The 13923-nt window shown below is 57.8% G+C and overlaps 4 protein-coding genes across 4 annotated transcripts; 2 read left to right on the top strand and 2 right to left on the bottom strand.

The window, feature by feature from the left end:
* Positions 1 to 138: 138 nt before the first annotated feature.
* On the top strand, positions 139 to 2443 carry BDY17DRAFT_295837 (spindle pole body formation-associated protein-domain-containing protein). The gene is made up of 2 exons (XM_033733365.1): positions 139 to 282; positions 348 to 2443. The coding sequence occupies exons 1-2, from the start codon at positions 237 to 239 to the stop codon at positions 2051 to 2053; spliced, it is 1752 nt and encodes a 583-aa protein (XP_033591112.1). The 5' UTR covers positions 139 to 236; the 3' UTR covers positions 2054 to 2443.
* Positions 2444 to 2857: 414 nt separating this feature from the next.
* On the top strand, positions 2858 to 7807 carry BDY17DRAFT_323386 (P-loop containing nucleoside triphosphate hydrolase protein; the record flags this gene model as incomplete). Its single annotated transcript, XM_033737004.1, has 3 exons — positions 2858 to 2992; positions 3057 to 7291; positions 7354 to 7807. 3 exons carry the CDS (start codon positions 2858 to 2860, stop codon positions 7805 to 7807), a joined length of 4824 nt encoding a protein of 1607 aa, XP_033591111.1.
* A 259-nt stretch (positions 7808 to 8066) lies between these two features.
* Positions 8067 to 9086, bottom strand: BDY17DRAFT_130526 (uncharacterized protein). Its single transcript, XM_033729406.1, has 3 exons — positions 8790 to 9086; positions 8647 to 8728; positions 8067 to 8593 (listed from the first exon to the last, which is right to left on the bottom strand). The coding sequence occupies exons 1-3, from the start codon at positions 8823 to 8825 to the stop codon at positions 8244 to 8246; spliced, it is 468 nt and encodes a 155-aa protein (XP_033591110.1). The 5' UTR covers positions 8826 to 9086; the 3' UTR covers positions 8067 to 8243.
* Positions 9087 to 10112: 1026 nt separating this feature from the next.
* BDY17DRAFT_309750 (uncharacterized protein) lies at positions 10113 to 12295 on the bottom strand (the record flags this gene model as incomplete). The annotated part of the gene is made up of 2 exons (XM_033735367.1): positions 10113 to 10323; positions 10371 to 12295. 2 exons carry the CDS (start codon positions 12293 to 12295, stop codon positions 10113 to 10115), a joined length of 2136 nt encoding a protein of 711 aa, XP_033591109.1.
* Positions 12296 to 13923: the final 1628 nt, after the last annotated feature.

The following is a 13923-nucleotide window of genomic DNA, read 5'->3' as shown; positions in this document are numbered from 1 at the left end:
GAGGTTCTCATTGTGACTGACGAACAGGGCCGGTGATATCACCGACCAATCAGCAGAGACGCGGCAGCCGGAGCGGGCCGCCAGCCTCGAGGGCTTCCGCCCCAGACTGACGCAAACGCCGACGTAAACAACCACGTAAACAAGCCTCACGCAAGGCTCCAGGCTTGACTGCAGTCGTTCGCTCGCGCTCGCGCTCATGCATAGCTGACAGTACACCTACGAGGCCAGTGACCACCATGTTCCATTGGCTCGCTGGTCAAAAGCAGCCGGAGAGTATCCAAGGTGAGCAAAGACCTCACGCACTGACTCGCCATGCGCGTGAATGTCAGTGTACTGATGATGAGCAGACCCCGACTCGACTGGCTACCTCGAACCTCCCGAGACGCCCGCGCCGGTGTTTGCGGTGCGCGCCTTCAAGCATGCGATCTTCGGTACACCACAGACTACCCAGCCTAAACCGCGACGGCACTCGAACACCGACAGTACACGGCCACGGACGGTCGACTCCAAGCCCGCACGGCCGGGCCTGAGCAGACCTAAGAGTTCCAGTGATGCCCAAGCTTTAGGCAAACCAAGATTTGACGTGGTGGATGAAGCGCTCGTCTCCCCTGCGAAAGGCATATTGCTATCACCGGGAACGGCCGGCGGGAGGAAGAAGAATGTGACCTTTGGCGAGAACGTAAAGGACTACGACACAAAAGGGTCTGCGAAGAGTGGCCTCCCTGATGACTATCCTGGAAAATTTCCCAGTCCGTGGAATGCGGAATCAAGCGACGGAAAGACGCTGGCTGTAGGCGAGGGCAAAGGCCCCGGCCGCACCAAGCTTGTTGAGGCATTTGAGCAGGCGCGCGAGGAGGCCAAGAAGCGCAAGAATAGATCCGCGAAGCGAAAGATGGACGACGGCAGTGACAATGAGACGACTGCGGATTTTGCAAACCCCGAGTCTGACTCCGGGAAATACTGGAAGCATGAATACGACATCTACCGAGCAAACACCCAACGCGAGGTCAAGAAACTTATCACCAAACAAAAAGCGGCCAAGAGTTTTGCGCACATGAAGGACAAACAGTGCACCGAGCTGGCCGATCAGCTCCTGCTCGAACAGAAGAAAGTCGCGACGGTGGAAGCAAAGTCTACAGAACTTGCCGAGCTTGTCAAGACACTCCAACACGAATTGCGGTTAAGCCAAGCCGCAGAGAAGGCTCATGCGTTGGAGATCTCGCGACTGAGGTACCAAGCGCGGCCCGAAGATTTTGCTTCCAGACCAGCTGAATCGGTCGTGGCAACGCCATCTGCTGTTGGGAGACCGGCACACTCGCGACGTCCTCAGGAGGAAGGTGCAGAACAGCGGCCCTCAGAGTTCTACACTCCATTGGCAGTCTCACAGAACAGCGGAGCGGTCGCAAAGAAGCCAGTAGTGGCAAGCGACGATATATGGGCGCAGTCCTTCCGGTCAACTACCGCAGCGACATCTCGAGTGGCGGAGAAGTCGGTGATTCGCGAGACGGCCGAGCATGAGTCCGCAGAGAATCCACTTCGAAGTCTGGACCTCAACCAAGTTCACAGTGGGCCGAAAGCGCCGCGGCCTGTGCCTTCAGAGAAGACCAACATAGACGGATCGGTCAGCGGAGGCCGACGCCACACAAGTCCACGTCAAGAAGCGGCGGAAGGCAGCGCCGTACAAACGGAGACCTCCACTCATCCTCGGGCTACGGAGAGCAGGGGTGATGAGCGCTTGACGGGCCGCGACGCATCGAAGTTCCAGTCGGAGGTGATAGTACCCCAGCGACGAGCAGCAATGCACGCAACAGCGATGGCAGAGGAGGCAAACATGGAAAACGGTCAGGCGCGGGCGAGGTCGAAGGAGAATGTAGCGCCGCAAACGACAAGAGGCGAGGGAGAGGAGAAACCGTCGGCGGTCTGGGGGTCCATCAACTCCACTCAAGTTGGGAAGCGGAGCGCTGGCATAACGGGCCGAGATGGCAGGGAGGTGTCATCGGATCGCATTGAAGCAGCGAGAGCGCGCATTGCCGCACGAGGCCGGGCGGCGTGATGAGGAGACAGATGGCTCGTCCATCAATGGCCTTGATTGCCCGTCGACCTGGCCACCGCACATTCTTTGCGGTGGCAGACTTACCCAACGTAGTCAAGGTAGATATATGAAGTTATGACGTTCACTACAAACAACGGCGGCATGAAGTCCAAAGAAGGCAGACGGGGTGATGAAGGCAATGTGGGATGTACCTTAAGGTAGGTAGTGGTGATGCAGGCATGTGAAAGGGGGAAGGGAGGACCAATGAGCGAGGGGCTGGCTTGGCGCGAGCCTCAGGCGCCGGGAGAAGTGCAGATGCTGTGGAGGATGGGATGGGATGGGTGACGGGAGGGATGCAGATGGCGGTGAAGGGGATGGGAATGTCATGGGCAGTGATTGCACGAAGTGGTGACATTGGAGAGGTGGAGTGGAGTGGGCTAGTGCGGTAACCGTTCGTGAAGTGGTGAAACGGCGGTTGATGACTTGCGGCTGCGTAAATCCAGTCACGGGCGGATCCCGTCAAGTCCAACCCCTGGCCCGCTGCTCCACTTCGTTCGCGGCACGTCGCGCGTTATCCTGCGTCCCAACTTGGCCTGTAAACTAAACTTGCCCCGATTCTCAGGGACATCCCCATTGCCCATCCAACCCGCCCTCCCTCTGGCGAAGAATGCCCTCTACGCCCTGCCGCCTTCTTCTGCCCTCCGCGCCCTTCTCGTCCCCTCTTCGCCCTAATCACCCCCCTCCCTACACCACTCTGGCGCGAGCGTTGGGTCCCGCGGGCGTGCCTTGACAGGGCCCAACACAAGCCAAGAGGCGCCCGCCAACATGTCCAACACCTACGATGTCGGCACCAGGGCGTGGCAGCCCGACCAGACCGAGGGCTGGGTGGCCTCCGAGGTCACGCAGAAGACACTCGACGGTGACAACGTCAAGCTGGTCTTCGCGCTCGAGAATGGCGAGGTCCGTCGACCATTACCCTCATATCTCCTTGCCCTCTCCCGCTGACATTCCTTCCCCCCCCCAGACCAGAGAAATCCACACGACCGTCCACGAGTTCTCCCGCGATGCCATCAACTCCACCCTGCCGCCCTTGATGAACCCGAGCATGCTGGAGGCGAGCGACGACCTGACCAACCTCTCGCATCTCAACGAGCCCGCCGTACTGCAGGCCATCAAGCTTCGCTATGCCCAGAAGGAGATCTACACCTACTCCGGCATCGTCCTCATCGCCACCAACCCCTTCGCCAGAGTCGACTCCCTCTACGTCCCCGGCATGGTTCAGGTGTATGCGGGCAAGCAACGAGCATCCCAAGCCCCGCATCTCTTCGCCATCGCCGAAGAAGCCTTCGCCGACATGCTAAGAGACGGCCACAACCAGACAATCGTCGTGTCCGGCGAGTCCGGCGCGGGCAAGACGGTCAGCGCAAAGTACATCATGCGCTACTTCGCAACCCGCGAGAACCCCGATCAACCTACCTCGCGCGCGAGGGGCCGCGCCGACACCATGAGCGAGACGGAGGAGCAAATCCTCGCCACCAACCCCATCATGGAGGCGTTTGGCAATGCAAAGACCACGCGCAACGACAACTCCTCGCGTTTCGGCAAGTACATCGAGATCATGTTCAACAAAACCTACGACATCATCGGCGCCCGCATACGCACATACCTGCTCGAGCGCTCGAGACTGGTCTTTCAGCCGCTTAAGGAGCGCAATTATCACATCTTCTACCAGCTGGTCGCCGGAGCCACAGATGCCGAGAGGGCGGAGCTAGGCTTGCCTGCCGTCGAACACATCGACTATCTCAATCAGGGTGCTGCGCCGGAGATCGAAGGGGTCGATGATGGCAAGGACTTCCAGGAAACGCGCTCCTCTTTGACCAGACTCGGCGTCTCCGAAGACACCCAGGCAAACCTCTGGCGCATCCTCGCCGCCTTGGTGCACATAGGCAACATCAAAATCACCGCAACCCGGACAGACTCCCAACTCGGGCCCGATGAACCGTCTCTGGTGAAAGCTTGCGAGCTTCTGGGAATCAAAGCCTCCGAATTCGCAAAGTGGACGGTCAAGAAACAGCTCGTCACCCGGGGCGAGAAGATCATGTCCAACCTAACTCCGCAGCAAGCCACCGTCGTCCGGGATTCGGTGGCCAAGTACATCTACTCCTCGCTCTTTGACTGGCTCGTCGAGACCATGAACGGCTTTCTCGCCCCGGAGTCCGTCGTGGCGGAGATGAAGACGTTCATTGGCGTCCTCGATATTTACGGATTCGAGCACTTCGCCAAGAATAGTTTCGAGCAGTTCTGCATCAACTACGCCAACGAGAAGCTGCAGCAGGAATTCAACCAGCACGTCTTCAAGCTGGAGCAGGAGGAGTATATGCGAGAACAGATTGAATGGAAATTCATCGACTTCTCCGACAATCAGCCCTGCATCGACCTCATTGAAGGGAAGCTGGGTATTCTGGCCTTGCTGGATGAAGAGTCGAGACTGCCGATGGGCTCAGACGACAGCTTTGTAACGAAGCTGCATCACCACTACTCTGCGGACAAGCACGACTTCTACAAAAAACCGCGATTTGGAAAGAGCGCATTCACCGTGTGCCATTACGCAATCGACGTCACTTACGAAAGCGACGGGTTCATCGAGAAGAACAGGGATACCGTGCCTGACGAGCATCTCGACGTCCTGAAGAATACGTCCAACACCTTCCTGAGAGAGGTAATGGAGGCGTCGGCGGTAGTGCGAGAACGAGAGGGCGCAGCCGTGGCTCCCAAGACGAACGGTGTCCCGAGCAAAGCTCGCAGTGCGGCGAAGAAGCCGACGCTTGGTGGCATCTTCAAGAGTAGTTTGATTGAGCTGATGAACACCATCAATTCGACCGACGTACACTATATTCGATGCATCAAGCCGAACGAAAGCAAAGAAGGCTGGAAGTTCGAGGGACCGATGGTGCTGAGCCAGCTGCGAGCTTGCGGTGTGTTGGAAACGGTCCGCATCAGTTGTGCCGGGTATCCGACAAGATGGACATACGAGGACTTTGCTCTGCGATATTACATGCTCATCCAGTCCACCCAATGGTCGAACGAAGTCCGTCCGATGGCGATGGCAATCCTACGCAAGGCCCTCGGCGAAACAAAGATGGACGGCTCGGACAAATATCAGCTGGGTCTGACCAAGATCTTCTTCCGCGCAGGCATGCTTGCCTTTTTGGAAGGCCTGCGAACGGCCCGACTCAATGCTGCTGCCATCATGATTCAAAAGAACATGCGTGCGAAATACCACCGTCGCCGCTACCTCGAGGCAATCGAATGCATCAAAGCATTTCAGTCCCTCGCACGAGCAGTCATGGCGCGGCAACGCGCGGAAGAGGCACGAAGGCAGCGTGGCGCCACGACGATCCAGCGGGTTTGGAGAGGCACGAAGGAGAGAAAGAAATACCTACGCATCCGAAACGATCTCATCGTCTTTGAAGCGGCGGCAAAGGGATGGATATGCCGAAAGATGATCCTCGACAAGAGGCTGGGCGACGCTGCCAGATGCATTCAGCGATCTTGGCGGTCCCACCAACAGCTCAAGTCCTGGAGGGACTACAGGAGAAAGGTTGTGCTTGTGCAGAGCATGTGGCGTGGTAAGGAGGCCCGGAAAGGGTACAAGACGCTGCGCGAAGAGGCCAGAGACCTGCGACAAATCTCATATAAATTGGAGAACAAGGTGGTCGAGCTCACGCAGTCGCTGGGGACGATGCGGAGCGAGAATCGCACGCTCAAGGGCCAGGTGCAGAACTACGAGTCGCAGATCAAGAGCTGGCGCGAACGACACGGCGCGCTGGAGACGAGGGCGAACGACCTCCAGCGCGAGGCGAACCAGGCAGGTATCACGGCCGCGAAGCTCGAAGCGATGGAGGCCGATATGCATCGGCTGCAGACGAGCTACGAGGACAGCACTGCCAACATGCGCAGGCTGCAGGAGGAGGAGAAGTCGCTGCGCGAGAGTCTTCGCGTTACCACCCAGGAGCTCGAAGTCACCAGGCAGACCAAGACCGCTTCCGAAACCGAAAAGTTGTCTTTGCGGCAACAGCTCGCAGACCTTCAGGACCAACTGGAATTGGCGAAGCGAGCGGCCCCAGTAAATGGAGAGCTTTCCAATGGCATCCCGCTGGCTGCGGCGGCCTCGGGACTCATCAATCTCGTGTCATCGAAGAAGCCAAAGCGGAGAAGTGCTGGTCCCGAAGCCATCAACTCCGAGCGCTTCAGCGGCTCCTTCAATCCTCGACCGGTGTCCATGGCCTTCCCAGGAGGAGGACATGCACAGAACCTGTCCGGCTCTACGTTCAATCCTCTCGATAACGTCGAGGTGGAACTTGAGAACTTGCTTGCCGATGAGGATGGTCTCAACGACGAGGTCACCATGGGCTTGATCCGCAACCTGAAGATCCCCGCTCCAGGCGCCACCCCTCCGCCAACGGACAAGGAGGTGTTGTTCCCCGCGTACCTCATCAACCTTGTCACTTCGGAAATGTGGAACAATGGATTTGTGAAGGAGTCTGAACGCTTCCTGGCGAACGTCATGCAGTCCATCCAGCAAGAGGTGATGCAGCACGACGGCGATGAGGCTGTCAGCCCGGGCGCCTTCTGGCTGTCGAATGTACACGAGATGTTATCGTTCGTTTTCCTGGCAGAGGACTGGTACGAGGCACAGAAGACGGACAATTTCGAATATGACCGTCTGCTCGAGATTGTTAAGCACGATTTGGAGAGCCTGGAGTTCAACATCTACCATACTTGGATGAAGGTGCTGAAGAAGAAGCTGCACAAGATGATCGTGCCCGCGATCATCGAATCACAATCCTTGCCCGGCTTTGTGACGAACGAAAGCAATCGCTTCCTGGGCAAGCTCTTGCAGAGTAACAACCAGCCCGCTTTCAGCATGGACAATCTCCTCTCGCTGTTGAACAACGTGTTCAAGGCCATGAAATCCTTCTATCTCGAGGACTCCATCATCACCCAGACCGTGACGGAGCTGTTGAGGTTGGTCGGCGTGACGGCTTTCAACGATCTCTTGATGCGGAGAAACTTCCTTTCTTGGAAGCGAGGTCTCCAGATTAATTACAACATCACTCGGATCGAAGAGTGGTGTAAGAGCCACGACATGCCCGAAGGCACTCTCCAGTTGGAGCATTTGATGCAGGCCACGAAGCTGCTACAACTGAAGAAGGCAACGCTGAACGACATCGAGATCATCCAGGATATTTGCTGGATGTAAGTGCTGCGAATCGTCAACCCTAATGGTCATTGTAGTGGACATGCTAACGTCATCACAGGTTGTCACCCAACCAAATTCAGAAGCTGTTGAACCAGTACCTGGTCGCAGACTATGAACAGCCCATCAATGGAGAGATCATGAAGGCGGTCGCCTCTCGCGTCACCGACCCCAAGTCGGACGTCTTGCTCCTCCAAGCTGTCGACATGGAAGATTCGGGTCCATACGAGATCGCAGAGCCGCGCGTCATTACCGCGTTGGAGACGTACACGCCTAGTTGGCTACAGACGCCCCGGCTGAAGCGACTCGCCGAGATCGTCAGCGCGCAAGCCGTCATGCAACAGCAACTCGATGCGAATGGGGCGGTGGGCAAGTTTGAGGAAGAGGACCACGACCATGACCACGATCACTGGCCCACGCCGCCCACAACGAATGGCATGAATGGCCACTACCATGCGCCCGAAACGCACGACATCGCGCTGAGCGAAGATGGTGATTTGTCGCCGCGGGGATAGAGTCCGGCGACGTGGAAGCCCGGCCTTTCCTGTCTCTTGTCGACGCCAACACGCGCGCAGGAGCGGTACCGGGTGAGTGCATTGTTTGGAGTTCGATGAGGGGTTCAATGTAGCGGATGAGCACAGTCAATCGCTTTTTTGGCTGAAAGGGCAAAATCTTGGTTCTTACGTGTTGTTCTTAGCCACGCTAGAGGTGGCTCGTACCGGGTTGAAGCAACGGCGTCGTGCATTGGGCTTATTCGGTCTGAGGAGACTGGCGTGTCTTGAAACGCGGAGAGATTATATTGCATAGTGTGTCCTGGTGGAGCCGATGCTCATGCCTGTTCCCTACCCTGCTGCCAGGTGTTGCTATTTCTCTTCCAACTTCTGCTTTTGTTTGCTGAGCCAGATTGCAGCTGTGGAACCGACTCCTGCGAGAATGCGGTCGTACTGCATCTCAATCGTATTCAATGTCACCCTCCTCCTCCCCAACCTCCACCTTGATCTTCTTCCCCTCGTGAACGGCGTCGTCCACATCCCCCTCCTCACCATCCTCAGCCTCACGGCCACGCTTCCCCGTCACCGTCTTCGCAGCAGTTCCCAAATGCTCTCCAGACCCCGCTTCGTCGTCTTCCTCTCCAGCCTCAGGCGATGCATCACCCCCCTTCTCCTCCCCGCCCTTGCGCCCCTTCCTGCCTTTCCCTCCGCCACGCCCCTTGGGAGCATCACCAGTCTTCGTAGTCCCCCCACCCCCAGCCATCTTGCGGAAGAACGTCATGCGATGCGCAATAGCCTTGGGCGTGCACTCTGTTCAACACGTCAGCAAGTCGCATATACGGTGCGGGCAGTGCAGCGCCTACCTGGCCCCATGAGCGTCGCGATCTCCTTCATCTGCGCCCCGCTGAGCTTGGCGTCGCAGGCTTGCAGGATGTGCGCCATGAGCTGAGGAGATTGGGTTAGTTGTGATGACAGGTCACAGGGAGGATGCTGGGCTTGGGCATACTTTGGCGTCCGCCTCTGCATTCCAGATCATAGGCATTGTGCTGGTGCTTGTTCGGGATGTCACTCGTTGCTGTGGAGGGTCTTGGTCGATTGCGGTATTGGTGGTAAAGAAGGGAAGAGGAAGATCGTGCTCAATTTATGGGAGGGTGTCGTGCCGTTGGTGGTGCGGTGAAGTTGCGCAGCAAAAGTCACACACGTGATCAGTGGGGCGCAAACACGTGTTGTAAGGGGTGAAGTGAAGTGAAGCTGGAGAAGGGTGAAGTAAAGTCTCACGTGAATCGCGAGCACGGGTTACGTACGGAACAATCAGCAGCTGCCGCTAATCCTACACGTCATGGAGTCGTCCTATCGTCTCGGCCCTGATGGAGGGGGTATGCCAAAAGCGCCGCCCAATGGCGTGCGGCGGAACATGGAGTCCTCTTGCTGTCTCCTCCGAACATCCTCCACCCGCTCCCGCTCGCGGCTCTCCTGTCTCCGCCGGTCCGTGTCTTGCTGTTGCATGCGTTGTCGCTCCTGTTCCATGGCCATTTCGGTCTCGATTCGCGACTGGCCCCGCAAGTCAGCAATTCTGCCTTGGCCATAGGGGCTGCCGTTGAACGGCGAATGATGCATCGATGGCCGCTGAAGGGATTGCCGGCGTTCGCGTTCGCGCTCCTGCTCCTGCTGCTGTCGATACTGCTCCTCTCGCCGCCGTTCAACCTCGAGTGCCTCCCTTTGTCGCCATCTCATGTCTTGTTCCTCCCGCTCCCGATGTGCAGCCATAGACGCATCTTGTCTTGCGTAGTCATTACGGCTTGGAGTCCTGGAATGGAAGGTTGGGAATGGCCCGCTAGCTGAGGTAGCGTGTGCGTGATGCGGCTGACTCTGGGCCTGAGTGGTCGGCATGGGAGTTTGTTGTTGACTGGAATAGGGGTGTTGCTGCAAGGATCGATGGGCCGTGTTCTGCGGCTGACTAGCGACCGTTGTTCGCAACGGGTCGTGCTGTGCTTGCCCTGATGGGCCTGAGAACGATGATGTTCGAGAGTGCGGAGCAGGATCGATCCGTGTCTGGCCTAGTGATCCAAGTAGCGACCGATGTTGATACAAAGGTCTTCCATCCCGATCAATGGTCGGAGTGGTGGGCCTTGGCTGATTGGTCTGGCCAAGAACATGAGCTGCCCAATCGGGCTTGCGGTTTTGCGAGAGAGATCCACCTGCGTTCGCAACTTCCTGATTGGGGCCTGGGGTCGAGGTAGAACTGGGTCCGGAGAACGACCCGCGTTGAAAAGCCGAATTTGGAAGAGAGGCCTGCCCAAACGATGGCTCACGTCTTGGACCACTGGTCTCAGACAGTCCTGCCACCGTGCTGGAAGTGGAGAATCCTTGCTGCGCTGGTGACGGCGCTTTCTGCGTTGCCGGGGTAAGGGAGTCTCGCTTTGGGGGCGCCGGGCCCTCGGGTTCCGAGTTCAACAGCGAGAGCACGTTCGATCTTTTGGGCTCGGACGGTGGAGCAGCTGCAGCTGGCGTTGGGGCAGGTGGCGCGGGTGAAAAAGCGCCTATGCGGGATACTTCACGTTTCGTTGGAGAGGGGTTCAATGTTGACCGCCCGGTTATGGAGGATAGCGGGTTTGATGAAAACGGGCCAAAGCCGGATGGTCCAAACAGAGGGCGAGAGAGGCCCGACTGGGAGAAGAGTGTCCTCGGTGGAGACGACGCACGCTCTTCCAAGCCTGCTGCTTTCCGGTCCGGGTGATTGTGCAGAGTCTGAGTGGCAGGTGGACCCTGCGTTTGGGACCGAGACATCGAGGGATGCAGCTGGAACTGGTCCGGGCGTTCTGCGTGGCCATGCCGTTCTTGCATCTGCAGAGCCCGGTCGCGTTCCTGGACAAGGTTACGAATGAACGAAGAATCGGTGGCGTCTTTGACCGGTCGGCCCGGCTGGGATGGCTGAGTACGTGAAGGACTCTCCTGCGCACCGCGATATCCAAAGACATTCTGTGCCCCGACTCCTGCCTCGGGGCGACTCTCCGGCAAGAATGATATTCGGGACCCAAGCGGGTGCTGCATAGGTCGGGAGTGGGAAGCAGAAGGCATAGGCGCCGACAGCGCGGCAGAAGTCGACAGAGGACTTGGCGCGAACCGAGCAGCTGTGATGGATGCATTCTGAGTGGAAGTGGTGAAGCGCGGCTGACCCTGATACTGCGGCGGCGAAGCGTGCTTGGCCGTGGTCAAGCGCTGCGACGATCCGCCCTCTTCCATCTCGCCGTCATCAGCATGCGGCGCAAGAGGTCGATGAGACGGCACGGCAGAGCCCTCGTATTTACGCTTCTGTATGGGGGTCGGCGTCGGTGGAGGACCCATGTCTTCGCCGCGAGCTCTGCGCTCGTCCGCTTCGATCGCAGCCCGCTCCAGCTCTGGTTGATTCCCACCGTCCACTTGACGTTGATAATGATTCTTAATCATGGTCTGCGTCTTCGTGCCCATGTGGAGCGCAATGGCTTGAAAGTCTCGACCGAAGTGACCAATGTACTTTTTGAAATCGTTTTGCTCAGGCACCGACCAGTAACTCGAGGCACCCTGTTTGACAGCAGGGCCTGGCGCACCGCCTTTGGAACGGTCTCCTTCTTCTAATGGCGGCATCATTTGCTGCATGTAGCCTTCCTGGTGGTACACCAGTCGCACGTCACCCATGTTACCACGAGCACCGGTGTGCATGTTAGCCAGAACGCTGGCATCGGCCAGTTCTTCCTTCGAGTGCATTGGGTGTGCGAACGGCTTTCCAGGCGACTCGTTCGGTGCGGCAGCAAGCGCCGCCAGGGGTTGGCTGGCTTTGTTGCTCTTCCGTCCTGGCTTCTCCCCGTTGCGCTTCTGCCGCTTGCCTGGCTTGTCTAGTCCCGGTTGCTCGTTCGCATCGCCCTTCGACCCCGGGCCTGCCTTCTTCGCGGGTGACACGCCAAGGAGGCTGGCCTTCGCCTCCACTTCCTTTTCGCCGAAATTTGTCGGTGCGGCAGCGCGTCGCGGCCGGCCCTTCTCCGACATGTTTTCGGTGCCGATGAAGTCCTCGGTGCGCGCAAGATCGGCCATCAGGCCTCCCATGCGCCCACGAGGTCCACGGGCTCCGCCTCTGCCCCTTCTTCCACCCTTGATCTTTCTTGCGCGATTGTCATGGAAACGACCATCCCACTTATTGGCGTAGTAGTGACGGATGCAGTCTTGATAGGTCCGGCCGGGCAACAGCGAAGCAATCTCGCCCCATTTCTTTGGTGTTTCCTTAAAAGCAGCAATGAATATGTGTTGTTCGTTCTCGGTGAAGTTGTCGGCCGGTGGCTCATACGAAAAGACCGCTGTCAGAGTTTCGGGGACGCGGTAGCGATTGTTGTCGATGAACATGCACTGTGTGGCCTCCTCTTCGGTAAATTGGTCGGGGACGAGTGCTTCCTTTTCCATATCAGCCTGGTTCTTCCTGGCTTCCCGATCCTGCCGTTCTTGCTCGATTCGCGCAGTCTCTTCCGATTGCTTCAAGACCATTTCGATTTCATATTCGCTGCTCGATTTGTACGCACGCCTGCCTTGGAACATGAGGCTGGCCGGGGGCGCTAGCGGAGCGTCCAATTCAAGCCTTGGTTCCAAGGATTGTTGTCTCTCAAGCTTCTCTTGTTCCTCGCGAAGTCGATCCAAATCTTCGCATTCCTCCCGCCACTTTCGATACTCTATAGCAAACTGATCTTCAACATCTGCTGCAAGGTCTTCTTCCGCTTGCGTGTCCTCTTCAATTCCGTCCAAGATCTCTGCTATGCTCTCTTCATGTCGTTTAAGACTCTCCGCAAATACATCGCCTTCCTCAAGAGGGGAGTGAACAGTTTTGAGCAGATATGGCAGATGCACGGGCTCTGGCGTGACCCTTCGCACTCGTCGTATACCCTCCGAACTGTCATCGCTGGATCGGATGGTAACGCGATGCTCGTGTTCATCTTTCGGCGTCACAACATCCGGGACCTCAGCACTGTCAGACGAGTGCCGCGTAGGCGGAAGCACGTGATTTCTCCGCGCGACCGGAGAATGATGAACATCCATCGCGTGCTCTCGCTGCTCTTTGTGAGTCTCCAGGTCGCGGGTAGAGATTCTGGCCAGTCGAGCGAGGTTTTCCAAGGGCGTCGTGGCACGGTACTGGCGCGAGCTAAGATTCACCATCTGCGCTTCGAGATTCCTCTTCTCTCGCTCAAACTTAGCGTTAAACAACGCGATATCGTTTTCGAGGTCGGAGTCGTCGTCTTCGCTGCTTGAAACAGGCTCTTGGGCGTTATCGGTCGTACTGCTCTCTTCGTCCTCTCCCTCAGCAGGTTTGCCAAAGAATGATCGCACTGCGGAATGGCCAGCCATCATGCTTGGTTTGCGCTCGGTCGTTTGCCGATCAATGTCCATCAAATCGTCCTTTCGGATCTCGTCGCGCGTAGTTGACGATCTCGCTGTCGCATGCCCGTAGTTGCCAGGCCGCATCAACGTATTCGCGGATGCGACAGGGGTAGCTTGCTCAGGGAATTTCCCCTTCTCCTCGCCGAACACGTCTCGTTTGGCTGGCACGGTCTTGTCACCATAGACTGGAACACCAGGTCGTCTCCATTGATTCCATTGTGGTTGACTTCGCGGGGCTGATGGTGGAGCCCAAGGTGTGCCCGCGCTGAGCCTCTCGGCTGTTCGATTACCATGTAGCGACGCGCGATCAGCAGCTCGTGGCGCAATGGGCGGAGCTCGATCGGCTTTGGGCGCCGTAGGGACCGACGACGTTGCAATCTTAGGCGAGACGCTGTACGTACTATTGCGTGGCCCAGATGGTGCGGACGGTGGAGGAGTCTGAGCGCGCGGTGCGACGGCAGGCCCGGCAGGTGCAGCAGAGTCGCCACGGAGTGCAACGAAAGGCGGCCGTGGAGACACGGATGTTTGTGCGGGAGATACACGAGACGCACGCGGCCCTGTCGGGGGGTTCACGTCGACAGGTCTTGGAACTTGCGACACGATTGGCGAGGCTGGTGGATTGAAGGCCGGAGCCTGCGGTGCATTTGACGGTCTCGTTTCTGCACGGGGCACATGGGGTGTGCTCGCGAAGGGGCCAGCTCCAGAAGGAGCTTCAGCCTGTCTCGTGAAGCCAAATTTCCTGG

The sequence above is a fragment of the Neohortaea acidophila genome (assembly GCF_010093505.1).
Source record: "Neohortaea acidophila strain CBS 113389 unplaced genomic scaffold BDY17scaffold_4, whole genome shotgun sequence".
NCBI classification, from domain to species: Eukaryota; Fungi; Ascomycota; class Dothideomycetes; order Mycosphaerellales; family Teratosphaeriaceae; genus Neohortaea; species Neohortaea acidophila.
The sequence above is the reverse complement of the archived record's forward strand: the minus strand, read 5'-3'. Positions and strand labels throughout refer to the sequence as shown.